Here is a 19931-nt window from a genome sequence, read left to right on the forward strand (position 1 = left end):
GTCTTAGTACCAGATGACTAGAAATCTATTAGTGCCAGAGCAGAAGGCAAGGCTAGAAGGGTACATAGGTGCCAAAGGGATTTCTAGAAGGCTTCGTGCTCTCTGACATTTGCTTGGGGCTTGTCAAAGTTATAACAAGGGACAGAATAAGCTCTAGACTGAAGACTATGGAAGGAAAAAGAAACAAAGATCCAGCCATATTGGACTCCCAGGAGATGGAGGGGGAAATGAGAGATAACAGCAGAAAGCAGGACATAATCCCAGTCATCGTCATCCAAAAGTGTATGGACAGTGGCATCTAGACTTTAGAGAGGACAATGTCAAACAAGGTCTGCCCACATCATCCAAGAGGATAGGAGTTGGTGGAGCCTGGCCCTGGTGTATTAATCTGGAACTGATGCTGGAGACATAAGCAAATAAAAGAAAACTCCAAATATGATGAATAAATTGTATTAGTTAAGAAAAGTCCAAGTAAACCAAGAAGAGAATAATTTCACAATAAGAACAAGTAAAGCCTCTAAAATGGGGGGAAGGGAGTAACTGTGGGGGAAAGAGTGGCTGTGAGAACTCCAAGAGTGGTTGGAAAAAATGCAGCAAAAGATAAAAGTGGAGTCCCAAATTTAATTATAGTTCTTGGTGGAGAAAGGAGAATACATTGTTTAGAACATAATGTGGAACTCTTTTAAGTAAGAAATTAGAAATTAGAAAATAGAATGGGTAAATGACCCAATTAGACAATAACAAATATTAGAACAATTAGAGACTGAAAATTAGAACATATAAGCCATCACCATCAGAAACAACTGACTAGAAAACTAGTTGAGAATAATTCTCATTAAATTATTGGCATTTAATAAGCATTTACTATGTACCAGATATTAAATGCTAGGGATACAAAAATAAGAAAACAAGATAGCATCCACTCTCAGCAGGGAACATATGTTTTAATAGGAAAAGAAAAAATAAACAAAAAGGGAACTTGAAAAGTGACTGAGAGAAGGGAGAGAAGGCACCCACCTATTGACAAAGCAGTTGGTATTAGAGGTGAAACCAATCAGAGAGTAAACTGGAGATGTGCACAGAATGGTTGGGACTTTACAAAATAAATCATGGCCAAACAAAGATCTTCCACACAATATTTCAAAAATAGTGAAAGAAGACTACAAAGATACATCAATACCATAGGACAAAGTAAAAATAAAATAAATCCACTTGTTGCTTCCTGAATGAAATCACAAATTGAAAATATCCAGGAATTATGTAGTCAAAATCCAGTTTCTAGATAAAAGAAAAAATACTGCAAGTAGCAAGAAAGAGTTCAGGTACTAAGAAGCCACAGTCAGAATTATACAAAACTACGCCTAATTACAATTAAAGAGGGGAAATCTTAGGAAACAATATTCCAAAAGTCAAAAAGAAAAGTCTCAAAAACAAGAAAATCATCCAGCATAATTAAGGATAATTCTATAGGGAAATAGATACATTTTCAGTAGAAGACTTTCAAACATTCCCAATGAAAAGATCAGAAAACTGGAGCCAAGCTTTGAAAAACAAATGTAGGAAACAAAAGAAACCTAGAAACCAAATATATTTGAGTGATTAGAATGGGCTAAGTGAGTATTCAAAGCTTACCTTCTACTAGAGAAAGAAAAACCAAGTATCTTTAAACTCCACTATCTTCAAGAAAATGAAAAGAAAAAAAAATTTTTTTAAACATACAAATTCAGACCTGGGGATGATCTTGTTCCATTTTTGTTTGTCTTAATAGAGGAAAGAAAAGGGGGGGAGAGGAGGAATATGTTAGGGAAGAAATGAGGATTGTAGAAAAGGAATTGACAATTTCTCATAATTAGGATATAAAAAAGAAGAGTGAGGTGGAACAAGCCTCGATAAACCTCAGTTTTATCTGAACACATCAAAGGAGGGTTGAACACTAAAGAGGTTGATGTAGAAATTCCTTGGGCTGGGCAGCAAAAGAGGAAGGGACCGGGAATGGGAAGCAGAATGTAAAAGGAAGTATAGATTTTTAATATTCACAAGCAAAATAAACTTAAACTTCAGAGGGTAACTCATAAAGAAGGAATGAAAAGTAGAAGAAAACTGCAAGAACCAAGTATAAAGTTGTGAATGAGTAAAGAGTAGAAAGGCAGAGGAACAAGATCAGATCGCTTCAATTACATGTTATCAGAATTAATTGTATTCCCTTTATTACCTCTAATTTCTTCTTCCCATCAAGAGAGAATTAGAGGGCAAATAAAGGGGAAAATACAAGACAATATGAGGGGTGTGGGTATTAACAACCATAATGGTGAATGGGAATGGAATGAACATGCTCATAAAACTAAGGAGGGCAGAAAAAATGGACTGGAAGGCAAAATTCAAAAACATTCTGTTTAAAACACACTTAAAATATCAAGATTTATATTAATGGAGTATTTGTTATGATTCAGATAAATTAAAAAATCAGAGGTAGCTCAGTGGATTGGGAGCCAGGCCTAGAGACAGGAGGTCCTAGATTCAAATCTGTCCTCAGACACTTCCCAGCTGTGTGACCCTGGGCAAGTCATTTAACCCCCAATGCCTAGCCGTTACCACTTTTCTGCATTGGAACCAATACCTAGTATTGATTCTAAGGCAGAAGGCAGATTTAAGGGTTTAAAAAAATCAGGGGTGTATTCAGACAAAAGAACAATAAAAATAAACAGTTAAAAGATAGAAGCAGGGGAAGCTATATTATGCTTAAAGGTTTTGTATATAAAAAATGGCACATCAATCAAATACATAAAAGAAAAGTGAATTAAATTAAAGGAAGAAACCAACTGGAGGACTACAATAGTTGGAGGACTCAATCTAATTCAGACCTATAAAAATCTAACAAAAATATAAGCATAAAAAATAAAGAACCATAGAAATTTTAAAAGATAAATATGATGGATCATTAGAGACTTGTGAATAGAAGTCAAAAGTACCATGCATATTTTCAGATATGCATGACATTTTTTTTACAAAAATTGTTCATGTATTAGTAGATAAAAACTCACAAAATACAGAAAAACAAATACTAAATTCAAAAAATGATATTTGACAAAGTGACATTGAAAAAGGATTCAAGCCTAAGTAATATAATTATGAAGAACATATGGATCAAAAAATAAATCATAAAGACAATAGTTAAATATATCAAAGAAAATGAACAGCATTGAAATAGCATACCAAAATCTTTGGGATATAATGAAAGAAGTTTATAGGACATTTTTATATCTCAAAACACTTTCATCATCAAAAAAGAGAACAGACTAATGAATTAAGCATTTCTCTAAAAAGACCAATTAAATAGAAGAAACAGACAAAAACAATTTAACAGAAAGAAAAACTCATTTAATTGAAAATATTGTAGTCCATTGAAAATTTTAAAAAATGAAAACTATTAGTTAATCTGTCTTGAAAAGATAGGAAAAAAACAAATTATTGTGCTCCAAAAGGAAAAAAAAATTCAAAATAGTTGAAGAGGAAATAAATTGATTAAAAGATATTATTATTTGCTCAATTATATGCCAACAAAATTGGTAAGCTAAATGATTTAGATGAATATTTATAAAATACTCAATTAACCAAAAGAGAGTTTAAATAACTAATAATAACAAAAATGTTGAACAAATGACAAAAGAACTCGTAAAAGGGGGGGGAGGGTCCAGATGGATTTACAAATAAATTATATTCTCTATTTTTTTAAATGAACTATATGACATTAAATGAATTGTTTGCCAAAATAGAATGTAGGGCATGGATTTTGCCCAAGGGTATAAGAGAAAGAAGACGTCCTACTAAACTCCTACTGTGAGGCAAATATATTCCTAATATCTAAACTAAGGAGATATAAAAAAAAAAGAGAAAGAAAACATAGATCAATTTCTAATAAGTGTGTGTGTGTGTGTGTGTGTGTGTGTGTGTGTGTGTGTGTGTACTGTCATACCTTGGAGATGTTGAGGGTTCATTTCTAAAACACCACAATAAAGTAAATATCACAATAAAGCAAGTTGCATGAATTTTCCAGTGCATATAAAAATTATATTTGCAATATAATGAGTGTGCAATAGTATTGTCTTTTAAAATGTTTATGATTTAATCAAAAATAGTTTATTGTTTTAAAATGTTAGCAATCACCTGAGCATATCATTCAGCAAGTCATAATCTTTTTGTTGGTGGAGGGTCTTACCTCAATGTGGATGACTTCTGATTGATCAAGGGGTTGTGGAGGTTAGGATGACTGTGGCAATTTCTTAAAATAAGACAGCAATGAAATTTGCCCCATCCATTGTCTCTTCTTTTCATTTGAACACTTAGAAGCCATTGTAGGGTTATTTCAGTATAGTTCTGTCTCAGAAAATAGATGTCCAATGACAGGGAAAGAGATGGGGAATGATCAATACGTGGAGCAGTCAGAATATACAACATTTATTGAGATTTACATCTTATATGGGCATGGTTAGTGACACCTGTAGCCAAGGAGAATAAAATTTATGCCAGGAATGATTGACAGGGAATGAGTCTAGGAATTCTCCCAGGGCTGGGAGGATTCTAAATTGCTGAAGAAACAGTTCCCCAACTGTCTCTTTGGACCTGGAAGAAGAAGGAGACAGGTGTAAGTTTGGATCATCTTGAGCCCATTCATCAAACAAAAGACCTTGAGAATCTTCTAGCAGTGGTGATAGAATAAATCCAGTCTTCCTGGTGGACAGCCAGACTGGAGAATAGACTACTACCCGGCTGTGACAACTGAAGACATCAACTGGACCCCTGTTTCCGGCTCATCAAGGACTCTGTGAGAAATTGATCCCATGCCCTGTTGGACTTGCTTTAGATAACTTGGGGTTTAGTTTAGAATAAGTCAGATAGGGTTTATATAGTAGGTTAAAGAATTTACATTTAACCTTTTCCCCTTTTCCTTTCCTTCATCCCTTCTATGTTAAAATAAATACAACATTTATATGTTCTCCACCTGTATTACTTTCCTTCTCCCCTACCTAAATTATAAGTACTTTTAACACACCCCAAAACAATGATAATAATAACATCAAAGATCGCTGAACTCAGATCTCCCTAACAGCTAAAATAATAGTGAAAAACTGTAAAACATCTAGAGAATTACCAAAAGGTGACACAGATATGATGTGAGTACATGCTGTTGAAAAAATGGCACAGATAGATTTGCTCATTTCAAGGTTGCACAAATATTCAATCTGCAAAAAACAAACGCAATATCTTCAAAATGCAATAAAGCACAATAAAATGAGGAAAGCCTGTTTCTGTGTGTGAGTGTGTATCTCCTACAAAAGGAATCTCCCCCTCCCTGGAGCTGGGAGTGGGAGTGAGGATTAGGGTGATTGTGGGAAGGTAGGAAAGGGAAGAATATTGCAGGCACTCCAAATTGGAATTATTCATGAATATTTCCATAAAACATTTCTGCTAATAATGAGATTCTTCAAGACGATAATTAGCACAATAAAGAAATTCATACTGGACTTGTAATTTCACAGTTTTTGGTTTTAGAGGGAACCGAGTCAGTTAAAGCAGATCTAGTCTTAAAGTTGCCTAGAGCAGTCCTGTCAAACTCCAATAGAGATAGATGCCTAGCTGGTATTTTGACTTAGAAATCCACAAATTAAGATCACGTTGTATTATATTTTTCTTTTGTTAAGCATTTCCCAATTACAAAGTCACATAGTCAGTATGTATCTAAAGTTGGTCTTGTACTCAGGTCCTCCAGGGTTTGACACTATCTATCCACTACCACATCTCAATGTCTTGCCTTGTTTAGGTATTTAAAGGGTTAAATAGACTCCTGTGGTTTGGACAGAGAGCTTCACGACCACATATAACATTGTTTCTGTAGAAAAATAAGACATGTATTACAAGCTTGCAATATCCAACTAGCAAAGGAACATACAACTCTGGTGAGTTGGAGATGGTTTGTGGACTAGATAAGTGGTTACCTAATGGAGGGCTTTGAAGTTATTTCAAGGAATCTTCAGATCCTTAGGCAGACCAAGATGGGCATTTGGATATATTTTTAGCTTCAACAAAACACACGGAGCATGAATAACCTTTTGTAGACTGAAATATGTCTTGCATTTGGGACAAATCACTTCACTCTTGTGAAATGAAAACTAGATGACATCTAGTAACCCTTTCAGTCCAAAAAATCTATGCCCCTATTGTCCTGCTATGTTTCAAACATGGGCAGCCACTGTTTTGATTAGTAAAATATAAATTGATTTAAAAACTTCACTGAATCTTTTTTTTGTCATGGATTTTCTCAGTGTCCTCAATCTACAGAATCATTTGGTGTTTTTGTTTGTTGGTTGTTGTTTTTTTTTTTTAACTCTAACATTATATTTTATAATGGGTATTAAGTATCAGTTCTAAGGGAGAAGAGTGGTGAGGGCTAGGCAAAGAGGGGTAAGTGCCTGGTCAGGGTTATACAACTAGAAAGTATCTGAGGTCAAATTTGAACCCAGGTCCTCCCATCTCTAGGGATGCCTCTCCATCCACTGAACCACCTACCTTCCTCCCCCCCAAAAAAATTCATCAAGTGACTATTAGACATGGTACAATACGAGGTGCAATGAAGCAGTGGTGTCAAACTCAAATAGAAACATCTCATGGGAAGCCTATTAACTTAGAAAACTACTAATTAGCATTACTTATGTTGTATCATATGGATATTCATTTTGTTAAACATTTCTAATTATATTTTAATCTGGTGTTTTGCCAGCCACATGTGACCACCTGTCATGAGTTTGGCAACTCTGCTGAAGGGGAGTCAAAGGTAAATATAACATGGTGCCTGCCCTCAAGGTGCTTACAGTCTTATACAGAAAATCAGAGAGTTACACAAATGACTGTGGCACCGATTAAAATATGCTAAGTGCATAAGAGAGGTATAGACAAGATACCATGAAGGTTAAGAGGAGGAAGAGATTACCCCTGCTAAGGACATCAGGGAAAGTTTCAATGAAAACATCATATTTAAAGTGATCTTTGAAAATGGTATAAAATTTCAATAGAAAGAGATTAAGGAATTTTGGAGGGTTGGGAAGGACATTCCAAATCTAGGAAATGGCATGAGTAAAAGTAGAAATACATGTAATACAATCAAAGAGGTACAATTACTATATGCTAGTTTGGTAAATTAATATATAAAGAGGAATAGCATGAGATATAATGGGGGGTGGGGGGGAATAGTCTATAACTAGATTGTGGAGGACCTCAAATATGCTAAATAGTTCAGACTTCATTTGGTAGATAATGGAGGGTCTTTGAAAGTTTTTTGAGAAGGGGAGTAATATGGCCTGAACTATGCAACAGGGATAAATTGGAGGATAAGATGCTGAGACATTCTCAGATCCCTTCCACTTCTGTTCTATGGCCTATTGACCTAATCCAGCTGTGGCAAACATTATGTTCTTCACTACTGGTACATTTGAGAGGACCCTTACTGGCCCCCACTTCCAATTTTATCATCTCCAATTCCTTCTTCAATCAAGCAGGAGGGATTCCAAATACCTCATTGACTAGAGGGCAGGAAAAAGCTCCCATTGGCCAGATAGATGTTCCTTGTCTGACTTCTATGGCAAATATCCAGTGTAGTCCCCAGCAGCCTGCATGTGAAGCCTCCAAATTCAGATTTTAGTTAAAATCCATCCTCTATCATCTCAAGGTAGCTACTCAAAGAACACATCCTGGGGATTGCTATCATGTGTACCCTTTTTGAACAGAGTAAGAAAGGGAGAGAGGACACGATGGAAAATACTCTTTCTGAATGCCAGCCATTTAAATCTCTTGGGGTCAGTAAGAGTGAAACATCTTTAACCTGTTTAAAAATTCTCCACTGGGTAGCTTGGTCCCAGCTCCAGCCCCAGGCTCAGAGGGGAAGGGAGTGGGAGGTGGTAGACAACTGTTTATGCCACATGGTTAGTGAAAGCCTGCTTCCTAGTTCAACAAACATTTGGAAGGGTCTATTATGTGCCAGGCAACGTGCTAGGTGTGAGAGCCATAGAAACTAAGAAAATGGCCCCTGACTTCCAAAGCTCTTATTTTGCTAAAAACTTTATAGTTCTCAGAATTCCATTTCTCAAAAGTCTTTATCCCAGCAAGTATCTACCCCAGATATCTGAAATCCCTTTTGCCACCTCTGTAACTCTTCCAGCAGGACTACTTGGGGGGGGGGCGGTGCTGTTTTAGAGGGGATATCTGTTCTCGGATCACCTAACCCATTTCTACTCCCTAGCAGGGGGCAGGGCCTCAGAGACTGAGGCTTTTTTTAAGGAGAGTGGAACCTTGAGGATGTGCAGCCTGGAGATACTTGGCAAGCAGGAAGCCAGGTACCCAGGTAAAGGGAGTCCAAAAAAAAAGAAGCGTCCAAACCCAAGATTGAACTACTTCTTAATTTTGTAAGAGCTGGTGTTGCCCATATAAAAAAGTGAGAGCAGAGAAAAAAACAAAACCCCATGCCAGAAACATCCGGGCTAAAGAAAGGGGCCCCCGGAAGAAGGCTGAGGGAACTGCTGCCAACACTCAAGAGGGAAACCAAGCAGCGTAACTGTCAAAGACATCACGGCTCAATGAGGGCCATTCTTCTCAGTGCTACCAAGGCAGAGACTCAACTAGAAACTGTTTTGAGGGTGAGGAGCAGCAGGTGTGAGAAGTCAGCAGGTGAAGAGGGAGCTGACAGGGAGGTAGCTGCAAGAGGACAGCTGTGTCCTCTTGCAGCTGCCAAAAGGATGTGCTTTGAACCAGAGAGCAGAAGCCTCTGGTGCTGGATGTCCAAGGAGCCCTAGCAGACTTGACAGCTAGCTCAGCAATGAGGTAAGGGGCATGAGACAGAAGTCAAGGCTGGAAGGGTTTTCTGGGACTCCCTTCATTGGGACTATGAGGCATCGCTGGGGATAAGGTCAGGAGCTTCCTTCTAGGGAACGTGCTCTGGGGCCAGGTTGTTGCTTCAGCAAAATATGGGTTTTCATTCGGTCCCAATGCCTCTTTCTTGAGGCCCAGAGAGGTGCAGGGATGATATGAGCTCTTGCCTCTTCAGCTATGGAGGTAGAAAACGTGAATTTGGAAGGGGGAACAACGGGTAAAAGGAGAAACTTCTCCGAATTGAGGGAGGCTAGGAAGGTGACTAAAATTTCAGAATATGGGAGTTGGGGAGGGGGGAGGTCATTTTAGCAAATGTAGGAAAGAAATATTGGGATGATGGAGATGTTGTCAGGTTATGTGAGAGCACAGCCAGGCTCCTCTCAGATAGATAAAAGATGGGAGCTAGGTCACGAGGAGCCAGGATATATCTAAAAGCCCATAAACTAAGCTTCTGGGGAAATGTTTACGTAGCTTAAACTCTTCACAACCTGACCCTTTCTGGCCTTTCTAGCCTTCTTATGCTTGACTTCCCTTCCTATATTTCCAATCCAGTAACACTGGCCTCCTTGCTGTTTATTGCTCATAATATTCCATCTCTCAACATCATGGCTTTGTGCTGTCTCTCTCCAGACCCGATATGCTCTCCCTACTTACTGAATGCCTCTCAACTAGTGACTTCCCTCTGAGGGACTGCCTGCCATTTATACTGTATTTATCTTATAGCCATGTAATTATTTGCATGTTGTCTCTCCCACCAGAAAGTAAGCTTTTGAGGGCAGGGTCTAAGTTTTTGCCTTTCTTCAGATCCCCGGTTTCTTAGCACAATGCTTGGTATACCATAAGCATTTCATAAATGCTTGTTGAAAATAAAGAAATGTTGACTCAGAGATGAGTAGATCTCTCCCCTATTCTTCATCCTTCCTAGGAGACTAGAGGTAGTCAAAAGGGTTTGGAACTTAATGCCTGGAGACTTGGGGTTGAATGCCAGCTTTGCTACTTAGTTCCTGTGTCATTTTGGGCAAGTCACTGAACCTCTCTGGGCCTCTCTTTCTTCATCTATAAAAAAAGAGACCCAAAGTTTAGATATTACAAAAGTCAAACTCTAGAGCCTATGGTCATTTTCTTTTCCATTTAATTCATCAAATATGTGTTAACATGTATTATTCTTTGGATTCTGAAGCCTTTTCCCCTATCAACAAGAATTCATAACTTTTTAAGCCTTAATCATCTTATATGATTATAAACTATTGTGTAATTGGAATCTGAACCCCAGAACTACGATTCCCAGCACCCCACTCTCCTTCTCACGTCATGTACTGGTGTAGGCAGAACAGAAATTTTGTGTAGCCCTGCCTCTCGCTCTCTCTTCCTGTGATCCCATTTGGTGAGGGGATGTGAGGTGAGAGGCAGTCTCAAATGGTCTTATTTTGTTAGATAATTACCTTTTTATTCCTTTACTTCAAGTGATTATTAAGAAACTTTATAAAATACACTACTTAGATTATTATATATTAATTTAAACCTACTAATTATATATTATACTTATATATTATATAATATAATAATATGTCATATTAAATATGATATACAATAAAGTTATATATCATAGGCTAATATCTTATAAGGGTGAATTTAATAGGTCCTTAAAATCAAGAATGAGACGAACTATGTGGAGAGAGAGATGATGAGAGTGAGAGTATGGAGAAAGTTCATGAGAGGGAGGTGTGGCTCCTCCAAGATGCCCTTCATCAGGATGTGACACAGTTTTGCCTATGGCAGTCACCGAAAGGCACATCCTCATGACTGAAAACATGAGATGGGTGCTCCAGGTTTGCTATTTGTCCTCAGCCCCTGGCCTGGTCTGGCTCTCTATGTTTATAAGAAATAAAACAAAACAGCATCTCCCTTTCTTCTAGAATGGGAGTACTTAACAGCCTGGTGAAGCCCATGAACATCCTCTTTAAAAAGTTTTTTTAATTTTTTTTAAGTAATAGGGACAGCTAGGTAACAGAATAGATAGAGTACCAGGCCTAGAGTAGGTAGGACCTGGGTTCAAATCTGATCTCAGATACTTCCTAGCTGTGTGACCTTGATCAAGTCACTTAACCCCAATTGCCTCACCCTTGAGGATCTTTTGTCTTAGAATTGATAAGAAGACAGAAAGTAAGGATTTAAAGAATATTAATAATAATGGAAGGAACTACTAAATTTCAGTTAGTGTTACTAAAAATAAAGAAGCCATTTACCCCCGAGTTCATAGACCTAAAATCTGTTAAATGGGGATCAGTAGCCTGCAGGTGAATAATCCAATTCTAGGGGTAGCCAGGCCCAGTTAATATTTCATGGGACTCTATGTCTAGCCTTCCTTATTTCTCAATTCCCTGACCAAGAAAGGTAGCCTGTGTAAAGAGCTGGATGAATTCCTAAGTCCTATAAATATTGTATGCAAATTACATGGCAGCTCATACCACATTCTCTACTACTTACTGGAAGTGACTGTCATCAGGACAAAACCTTACCTGCTTTATATAGCATTTTTTTCTTTCTTATTGTGAGTTTAATAATTTTCCCCAAACAGAAGCACTCTAATGAGCATAATGCACCTTAGATAAGGAACTATGAACTTGTAGTTATTTTTAAAGAAATCTGCACACACAGTGTTTAATTTAACAAAGTAAGGGGGGAAATAGCTCTGCATGTCCCTTTTTGCAACTATTTTTCTTCTGGGAATTTTAGAATATGTTTTGTTGGTGTTGTATCTGTCTTGTTTTGGGGTGAATGGCATATTTGTCACTAACCACTAATCCTTTTACCTCATCTCTCCAATTAGAAATCTATCTCGCAATAAAAGTAGAGTTGGATAAAGTCGATCCTGACTTCATACTTTTCAGAACACTTTGTTATTTAATTTCAGAACTGTTATCTAATAAAGGACAGCAAATCTTAGCTCCTCCGGCTCCTCCCCAACCACATGTATCAAAACCACAAAATGCTTTAAGAACTACAAAAGAGGAGGGCAAAGAATTTTATTCAAGAAGGGAGTAAATAAGTTTAGAAAGAGCCATCCCTCAAGTGCCACTGAACACAGTATTTCAGCATCTAGAAGGTCTGAGGAAGAAGAGGGTTGGGGATGCTTCTGCTAGCTGATGCTAAAGACCTGAGACTGGAATCCACAAATCAACCTCCTACTTCCTCTCCTCCATCTAGATAAAGGTTGGTACTGCCTTTCTCCCAAGGAGCTCCCATATCTTGGGCTGCTCTTCTGGGACTTCTTTGACCCTGGGTTAGCCTATTTGTGTCTGATAGAAAGCACAAGATGTGATTTGCCTGGCCCTCCCTTTTGTGCTCTTCCCCCTTTCATGTGACCCTCTCCTCAAACCAACCAGCCCCAGTACAATCTTGGGGATGCGGATAGATAGATAGGAAAGGAGCAGATCAACTTCTCTTCCAGGGAAGCAGAAAGTGTTGTGGCAGAGAAGAGCTCCGTTTGTTTTCAAACATGGGAGACCGAGCTTGGCTAACTGGACCAAGGAAAAGCATTCCTGACAAGGTGTGGCTTGAACAGAGCCTGAAGGTAGGAATGTGATAGTTAACCCTGAACTGATGGTTGTCTAACAACACACCAGGGGGCAAGGAGTTGATAAGATTGGTGAAGTGATTAGATGTTTGACTCGCCCATAGCACTCCCTTTCACTCCGAGCTCCCTTTGTGGCAATGAAAATATGTCCTGGCTGCCCTGTATGTGTCTAGCTGCCCTTGACATAAATGTTAAACAGGTGTGAAACCTGCTTCAAAAAGTACTGGATGCTATATAATTGTGATTGAGGTGGATAGGGAGCAAGCCTGGAGTCAGGAATCCTGGGTTCAAGTCCTCTGGGCTCTGTATCTGCTACATAGTGGCTCCTTTCTAATGCTAGGTAAGTCATCTAATGTCTAGTACCTGAAGCTTCTAAGACAGGGATTCTGAAGCTGGGGTCCATTAACTTTTTTTTTGTCATTTAAATCCTTATCTTCTGTATTTTTCTTTTTTTAACCTTTACCTTCCATCTTGGAATCAGTACTGTGTATTGGTTCCAAGGCAGAAGAGTGGTAAGGGCTAGGCAATGGGGGTTAAGTGACTTGCTCAGGGACCCACAGCTAGGAAGGATCTGAGTCCAGATTTGAACCCAGGACTTCCCATCTCTGGGCCTGACTCTCAATCCACTGAGGCACTCAGCAGCCCCATCTTCTGTCTTCTTATCAATTCAGACAGAAGAACAGCAAGGCAAGAATTAGGCAATAGAGGTTAAATGATTTGCCCAGGGTCACATAGCTGAGGTCATATTTGAACCCAGGATCTCCCTGCTCCAGGACTGGCTCTCCATCCACTGTGCTACCTAGCTGTCCCTGGTCCATTACTTTTTTTGAAAATATATATTTTTGATAACTATTAAAAACAGTATTCTTAGAAAAGGTTTATAGGCTTCACCAGACTACCAAGGGAGTACATGACAAAAAAAAAATATTAAGAATCCTTGCTCTAAGTTTAACCCTTGCTATTTTATAATTTTTTTTTTAATAAACCCTTACCTTCCATCTTGGAGTCAATACTGTGTATTGGCTCCAAGGCAGAAGAGTGGTAAGGGCTAGGCAATAGGGGTCAAGTGACTTGCCCAGGGTCACACAGCTGGGAAATGTCTCTGGTTCTCAATCCACTGAGCCACCCAGCTGCCCCCCTTGCTATTTTATAGAAAGTCATACAGATCTACAATGGTCCAGTGGTATTTCTTTTTCATAGAACTTCTTGCACCAAAGAAATCACAAGGGCAAAAGTGATTTCTATTAGTGATGTTTTTGCTAGGTACTGCGGTAAGCACAGAAGATGCCTCCAAAGAGTTCAAATTCTGCTAGAGAGATGAACAGTGTATCCAAATTAGTAATTAGTAAATGCAAGGTAATTGGACATTGGAGAGGGTTCTAACAACCAGGAGCATCAGGGAAGGCTTCACAGAGGAAGTGGTTGCAGCTGAACCTTGAAGAAAGTCAAGGATTGTGAGAGTCAAGAGTGAACTCAAGGCCCTCATGAATGCACAGAACTGGAATATGGAATGCTGAGTTTGGGAAACAGCCACAGGTTCAATATGGCCAATATATGGCTGGTATAAAGGCAAATCATGTAAGATTGAGGCTGGAAATATAGACGATCACCAGATGGTAGAAGGCTTTCATTGTGATTATCTTTATCCTCTTGTGTGATAGCATGGCACTGGGGTCTTCACTAGCATTTCTTGAGGCTAACTTCATGTTCCTTTGTAGAAAATGATTAAGGGCAAGCTTATATCCTGGCAATTTTGTCATCAAGTTCCCTGTTATGTCACATACCAGGCTCAATATATACACTGCACTGGGCTGAAATAGAGAGCTATAAACAGGACAACAGAGAGCAATAATAAATGTCTTGTGGATTTTCAGAAGTACCATTCATTGTCCCCAGTGCATCCTGACCCCTAAAAATCCAATTGGAATCCCTTAAAGGGAGATATTAGCTATTTGTCCTGGGGGGGAAATTGTGTATCCCAAGAGCTTCCTTCAGAAGTAATGAGTTCCCTAATAATTTGTTGTCATTATTGTTGAATTATTTCAGTAGTCCATGACTTTTCATGACCCCATCATGGAGATTTTCATGGCAAAGATATTGGAGTGATTCATCATTTCCTTCTCTAGCTCATTTCATGGATAAGGAAACTGAGGCAAACAGATGGCTTGCCCAAAAATCACACACCTCATGTCTGAGTCTTCCTGATTCTAAGCCTAGTGTTATAACCATTGTGCCAGCTTGCTGCTCTAGCTCCCTGTTACATAGAGGTGCTCAAAAAGAGGCTAGAATATATGGCCACTAGTCAGGAAGGTTTTAACAAAGGGTTTCTCTTGCATATAGACAGGGCTAGATACTCTCTAAGGTCCCTTCCAACTCTAAGAATCCTTGATTTTACTATTAAATAATCAGAGGAAGAGCTACTGGGTCTAAAAAGCTGTCCTCTTTGGACAACACTACATCCAAATTAGGGGATAAATTGAGGAGGTTTTTAAAAGTGTAATTTCAACAAGGCATGAAAGAATGATGAGAATTCGATAAGAATTCATTGAAATAATGTCTAGGAAAGGACTTTCAAGAATATAAAGTGTTCTTTCTACATATGCTGGTAGTAGTAGTAGTAGTAGTAGTAGTAGTAGTAGTAGTAGTAGTAGTAGTATGTTCCTAATGAATCCTTTTTTGAACATTCTAGCAAAATTCATGATGAAGAATTCTAGCCATTCCAGTCAACTTCCATAGAATATACACCTTTTGGGCTTAGTGACCCAAATTAACAATATAGGATAGCCAGACAGAGCATTATTAAATGTTCCATATTTCAGATACTATTATATGACCATAGTTTTAGAAGGAATGTTAGAGATTAGGTCCATACCTTCGTTTTTTGGTGAAGACCCTAGGCTAATAGGATCACAAATTTAAAGTTGGAAAGGCCCTTGGAGAACATCAAATTCAAACCCCCCTTTTTACTGATGAGTAAACTGAGGTATAGAGAGGCTAAGTGAAGCCACCCAGCTTACTTGTAGGAGGCAGAACTTAAACTCGGGTTTTCTTGACGACAAGTCTAGTGTCCTATCCCCACTACACTATGCTGTTTCTCAATTGCTTATTTGTTGAATTTAAAGTTTCTGGAATCATATCTCCCAATGCCAATGACAAGAATAGTCCTTTGAGTTTTGTAGAAAGTTATTCTTTTTAAAGAACTTTCACAGACTTTCTCAGCTGATCTGCATGATAAGCCTTTAAAGTTGATTGAGCAAACATTATTCCCATTTACAGACGTAGGACAATAATATTCAGAGTTGGAAAGAAGGAAATAAATATTTATTAAGCACCTCTGTGTTGCAGGGACTGTGTACTTAGTACTTTACAATTGAGCCTCACAGCAACCAAGGGGGTAGGAACTATAAACAAAGCTCATGTTACCCTGTTTGCCTCAATTTTCTCATCTGTCAAATGATCTAGAAAAGGAAATGGCAAACTGTTCCAGTATCTTTGCCAAGAAAACCCCAGACAGGGTCACAAAGAGTCAGACATGACTGAACAACTGAACAATAGCATGTTCCAGGACTATGCTAAGCACTTTACACTTCTTATCTCATTTGATCCCCGCAGCAACCAGAATGAGAAGGGAGATAGGTGTTGGTATTATCTCCATCTTATATTTGGGGAAACTGAGACAGGCAGGTTTAAGTGACTAATTCAAGGTCCTAGATTTTACTCCAGTTTTTCTTACCATAGGGCAGCTAATGGCATAGTAGATAGAGCACTGGACTCACAATCAGGAAGACTCTTCAGAAGATTAAATCTAGTCTGAGACATGTACCAGCCAGGTGACCCTGGGTAAGTCACTTAACCCTATTGGCCTCAGTTTCCTCATCTGTAAAATGAGATAGAGAAGGAAATGGCAAGCCACTCCTATATCTTTGCCAAGAACCCCCCTCCCCAAACCAAGATTACAAAATGCCAGACATGATTTAAACAACTGAATAACAATTTCCTGACTCCAGATTCAGCACTCCATCCACTGGCTCACCTAGCTGCCTCAAAATAAGGGTCTTGAAAAATTATCCAATCAAATCCTCTCATTTTACAAAGGGGGAATCTGAGACCCAAAGAGGTGAAATGACTTTCCCAAAGTCACACAGGTAGTAAAGGACAGAGCTAAAATTTGAATTTATGTCTCCTAACTCCAAATCCAGTGTTTTGTTTATTGGTTTGGTTTTTTTTTCCTAAGCAACTAGACTAAGGTCAAGAAGGAGAGCTAGAATTTGAACCCCTGACTCCCAACCCAGTGCTTTCTTCTCACCATACTGTCCTACTCTGTCTCCTGTCTCTTGGGTCAGTGCTTTACACATGACATGTCACCACCATTGATTTTTCTTGCCATACAACATGATACTAATCTTCACATGTCTTGAAACATTGCATATGGTTTATATTTAAACATTTGTGTAACTGAATGAAGGTTGTCACTCTAAAACTCTGTAAAGTGGGCTAAGATTCACACACACATACCAAGTGGAGAAAGGAGAAACATGATGGTAGAAGATCCAGACATCCAACTTAAATGGGGAATAAATTTGTTTTCCTTGTCTAATATTTGTTGGTAAGGTTACACAGAAACTCTGGTTTATATTCCTTTTTGTTTATATTTCCATGCTTGGAGAGCTGCTGTTTGCTCTCCAAACAGCTCCATTTATATGTCAATCTCTTGTAAAAAATATCCAGTATACGCCTTAACAACAATTGGCATGCTTCTCTTTTGGGGTGATTGGGGGTTCATAATAGACCCATAGTTTTCCTTCTATCACCAAGATAAAGGTGCCCCCTCTCCCTGTCCTCTGAGTACACATCCCTCCTGCTTCTCTTCAGTATCTTCTTTCCATCCCCATCTGAAACTGGATGTATGCAAGTTTGTTTAGTTTTTTATTATATACTGGATACAAGAATTATGTGATGTTCTTTTGAAAACTATGTTGAAAACAATCAGACCTCCCAGCTTTACTAGGAAGTTTAAGCTTTGTTTTTGGAATTCTTCCTCCCTGAATGTACCCACAATTGGATCATGTAGATTTGGAGAATGTTAGAGTAAAATCGTGTACTTCTGCTTTGTTCTGTAGATGAGGAAATTGAAAGTAAGAGAGAAGCAAGTCATTCCTGGCGTAACAATTTGATAGTGGTAGAACCTGCACTATAAAGCAGATCTCCTTCTTTACTCCTAGTTCAGAAATCTTTCTGTTACACTGGTGCTGTCTCTCTTATCAGAAAGAACACAATTTGGGTACCAGAATTCCTTTTCCCACCCATTAGCAGAAGAATATGGAGAAGTGGCTACAGTAAGCCAGCCAGACCAGGCAGAACATATACATTGATCCTGTTGTTTAAAAAAAAATCTTCTCTCAATCTAAATCAATCATTTCCCAGTTTTATTAATAGATAATACATTTCTTCTTCCACTGACCAAAATGGTAACAGGATTAAAAAAAAAAATCTAGCTTCTGAAGCAACTTGGTGGATTGAAAGCCAGGACTAAAGATGGGAGATCCTGGGTTCAAATCTGACCTCAGACATTTTCTAACTGTGTGATCCTGAGCAAGTAACTTACTCCCATTGCCTAGCCCTTACTGCTCCTCTGCCTTAGAACCAATATACAGTATTGATTTTAAAATGAAAGGTAGTGATTTAAAAGAAAAAGTCTAGCTTCTTTGGGTTGAATATTGAAAACAAAGCAGAATGGATATTCCCTTTACATAAAAGTTTTGTTTTGGAATGCTGGCTGTAGTTTTGGTTGCTATACTTCAAGAAACATATAACTCAGAAAGATAAAGTCCAGAGAAAATCTATTAAAATATTCAAGGGAATAGCAAAGCAAAATGATCTTCATAGGATAGAATGTTGTACTCAATCCAATAAAATTTAATGAGTAAATGTAAACTCTTACACTTGGAATTAAAAAATCAATTTCATAAGTGTAAAGTGAGTGAGGCTATTTGTTTAGAAAAGACTTAGGGGTTTCAATAGACCACAAGCTCTAAACAGGGAAACAATGTGATATATTAGCCAAAGGAGGTTATGGAATCTTTATTATCTTTCATTAAGAGAAGTATAGAACCCAGGAATAGAGAACAAATAGTCCTGTTATATTGTGCCAGTCATCCCACATCTGATGTGTTGGGGAAAGTAATGGATATATAATTTTAGGAAGAAGGAAGACAAACTGGAGATCAATCAAAGAAAATGGAAACTGAGATAGGTGGTTCCATAGAGAGCCAGGCCTGGGAACAGGAGATCCTGGGTTCAAACCTAGCCTCAGAAACTTCCTAGCTATGTGACCCTGACAAGTCACTTAACCCCCATTGCCCAGCCCTTAATGCTCTGTTGCCCTGGAACTAATACTTAGTATTGATTTCAAGGCAGAAGGTAAGAGCTTAAAAAGAAGAATGACAACAGATCTTAAGATCATGTATGAAATCATGTGGGAATTGGCTGAAGAAACTGGGCATGTTACCTTGGATTAAAATGGCTTAGAGGGAGAATAGGATGAGTGTCGTCAAGTGTTTGAAGCATTGTCTAAAGGAACAGGCAAGTTCCACTAGGTTCCTACAGGGGAAAAAATTAGGAAAATCAGAAGTTACAGAGAGGCAAATTGAGGCTTAAGGGAAAAGACAACTTCCAGCAATCAGAACAATTCAATGACAAAATGAGCTACCTGAAGAGGCAGGGGGAAAGTTCTCCCTTATGGAGATCTTCAAGCAAAGATGGATAACCATTTTTCAGGTGTGCTACAGAGGGGGTTCTTATTCAGACATGGATTGGATTTAATGACCTCTGAGTCCCATTCCAATTCTTATATTCTGTGATTCAGAAATAGCTGGATTAGTAGGAAGGGATTGGGGCAGCTAAGTGGCATAGTGGATAGAGAACAGGCCTGGAGTCAGGGACAATCATCTCCTTGAACTCAAATCTAGCTTCAGCTACTTCCTGGACAAGTCACTTAACCCTGTTTGCCTAAGTTTCCTCATCTGTTAAAAAAAAATGATCTTGAGAAGGAAATGGCAAACCACTCCAGTATCTTTGCCAAGAAAACTCCAAATTGAGCCATGAAGAATCTGACACAACTGAAAAAAGAATGAACAAATGGTGGTAGAGGAGTCTGGGTATAGGGACAGAAGTGGTCCTTCCTGAGGATAAATTTTTAAAATTAGGACTCTGTATGTGTGTAAAGTAAAAAACTGACTTCATTCTTTATCTGAAGGGAATAATGCTTCAAGTCTATAGAACTTCAGATCTTAGCCTAGGGAATTACCCTTAAAATGTAAAAAAGATGAGTTTAAGACATACAAGAATCCTATTTTACACAGTATTTATGAACTCATGATCAAAAGAGATGACTATTTAGATGAATTCATGAGTAATGCTTCACTTAATATTAAAGAGC

General features: G+C 38.3%; 1 protein-coding gene and 1 long non-coding RNA gene across 4 annotated transcripts in view; one reads left to right on the plus strand and one right to left on the minus strand.

The window, feature by feature from the left end:
* LOC130458486 (uncharacterized) overlaps positions 1-19931 on the minus strand; it is a 147231-nt gene that overhangs the window by 92219 nt on the left and 35081 nt on the right. The window lies entirely within an intron of this gene.
* LOC100017450 (urea transporter 1) overlaps positions 12316-19931 on the plus strand; it is a 104796-nt gene continuing 97180 nt past the window's right edge. For 2 of the 3 annotated variants that reach the window (XM_056824369.1, XM_056824373.1), the window contains exon 1: positions 12353-12490. Coding sequence is in view for 1 of the 3 variants with exons in the window: in XM_056824370.1 (XP_056680348.1) it covers positions 12416-12490 (75 nt within the window). In the remaining 2 variants the exon portion in view is untranslated. Of the gene's footprint in view, positions 12491-19931 lie in introns of all 3 variants that reach the window. The other variant, XM_056824370.1, reaches the window with a different exon arrangement.

This window comes from Monodelphis domestica, chromosome 3, assembly GCF_027887165.1.
Source record: "Monodelphis domestica isolate mMonDom1 chromosome 3, mMonDom1.pri, whole genome shotgun sequence".
NCBI classification, from domain to species: domain Eukaryota; kingdom Metazoa; phylum Chordata; class Mammalia; order Didelphimorphia; family Didelphidae; genus Monodelphis; species Monodelphis domestica.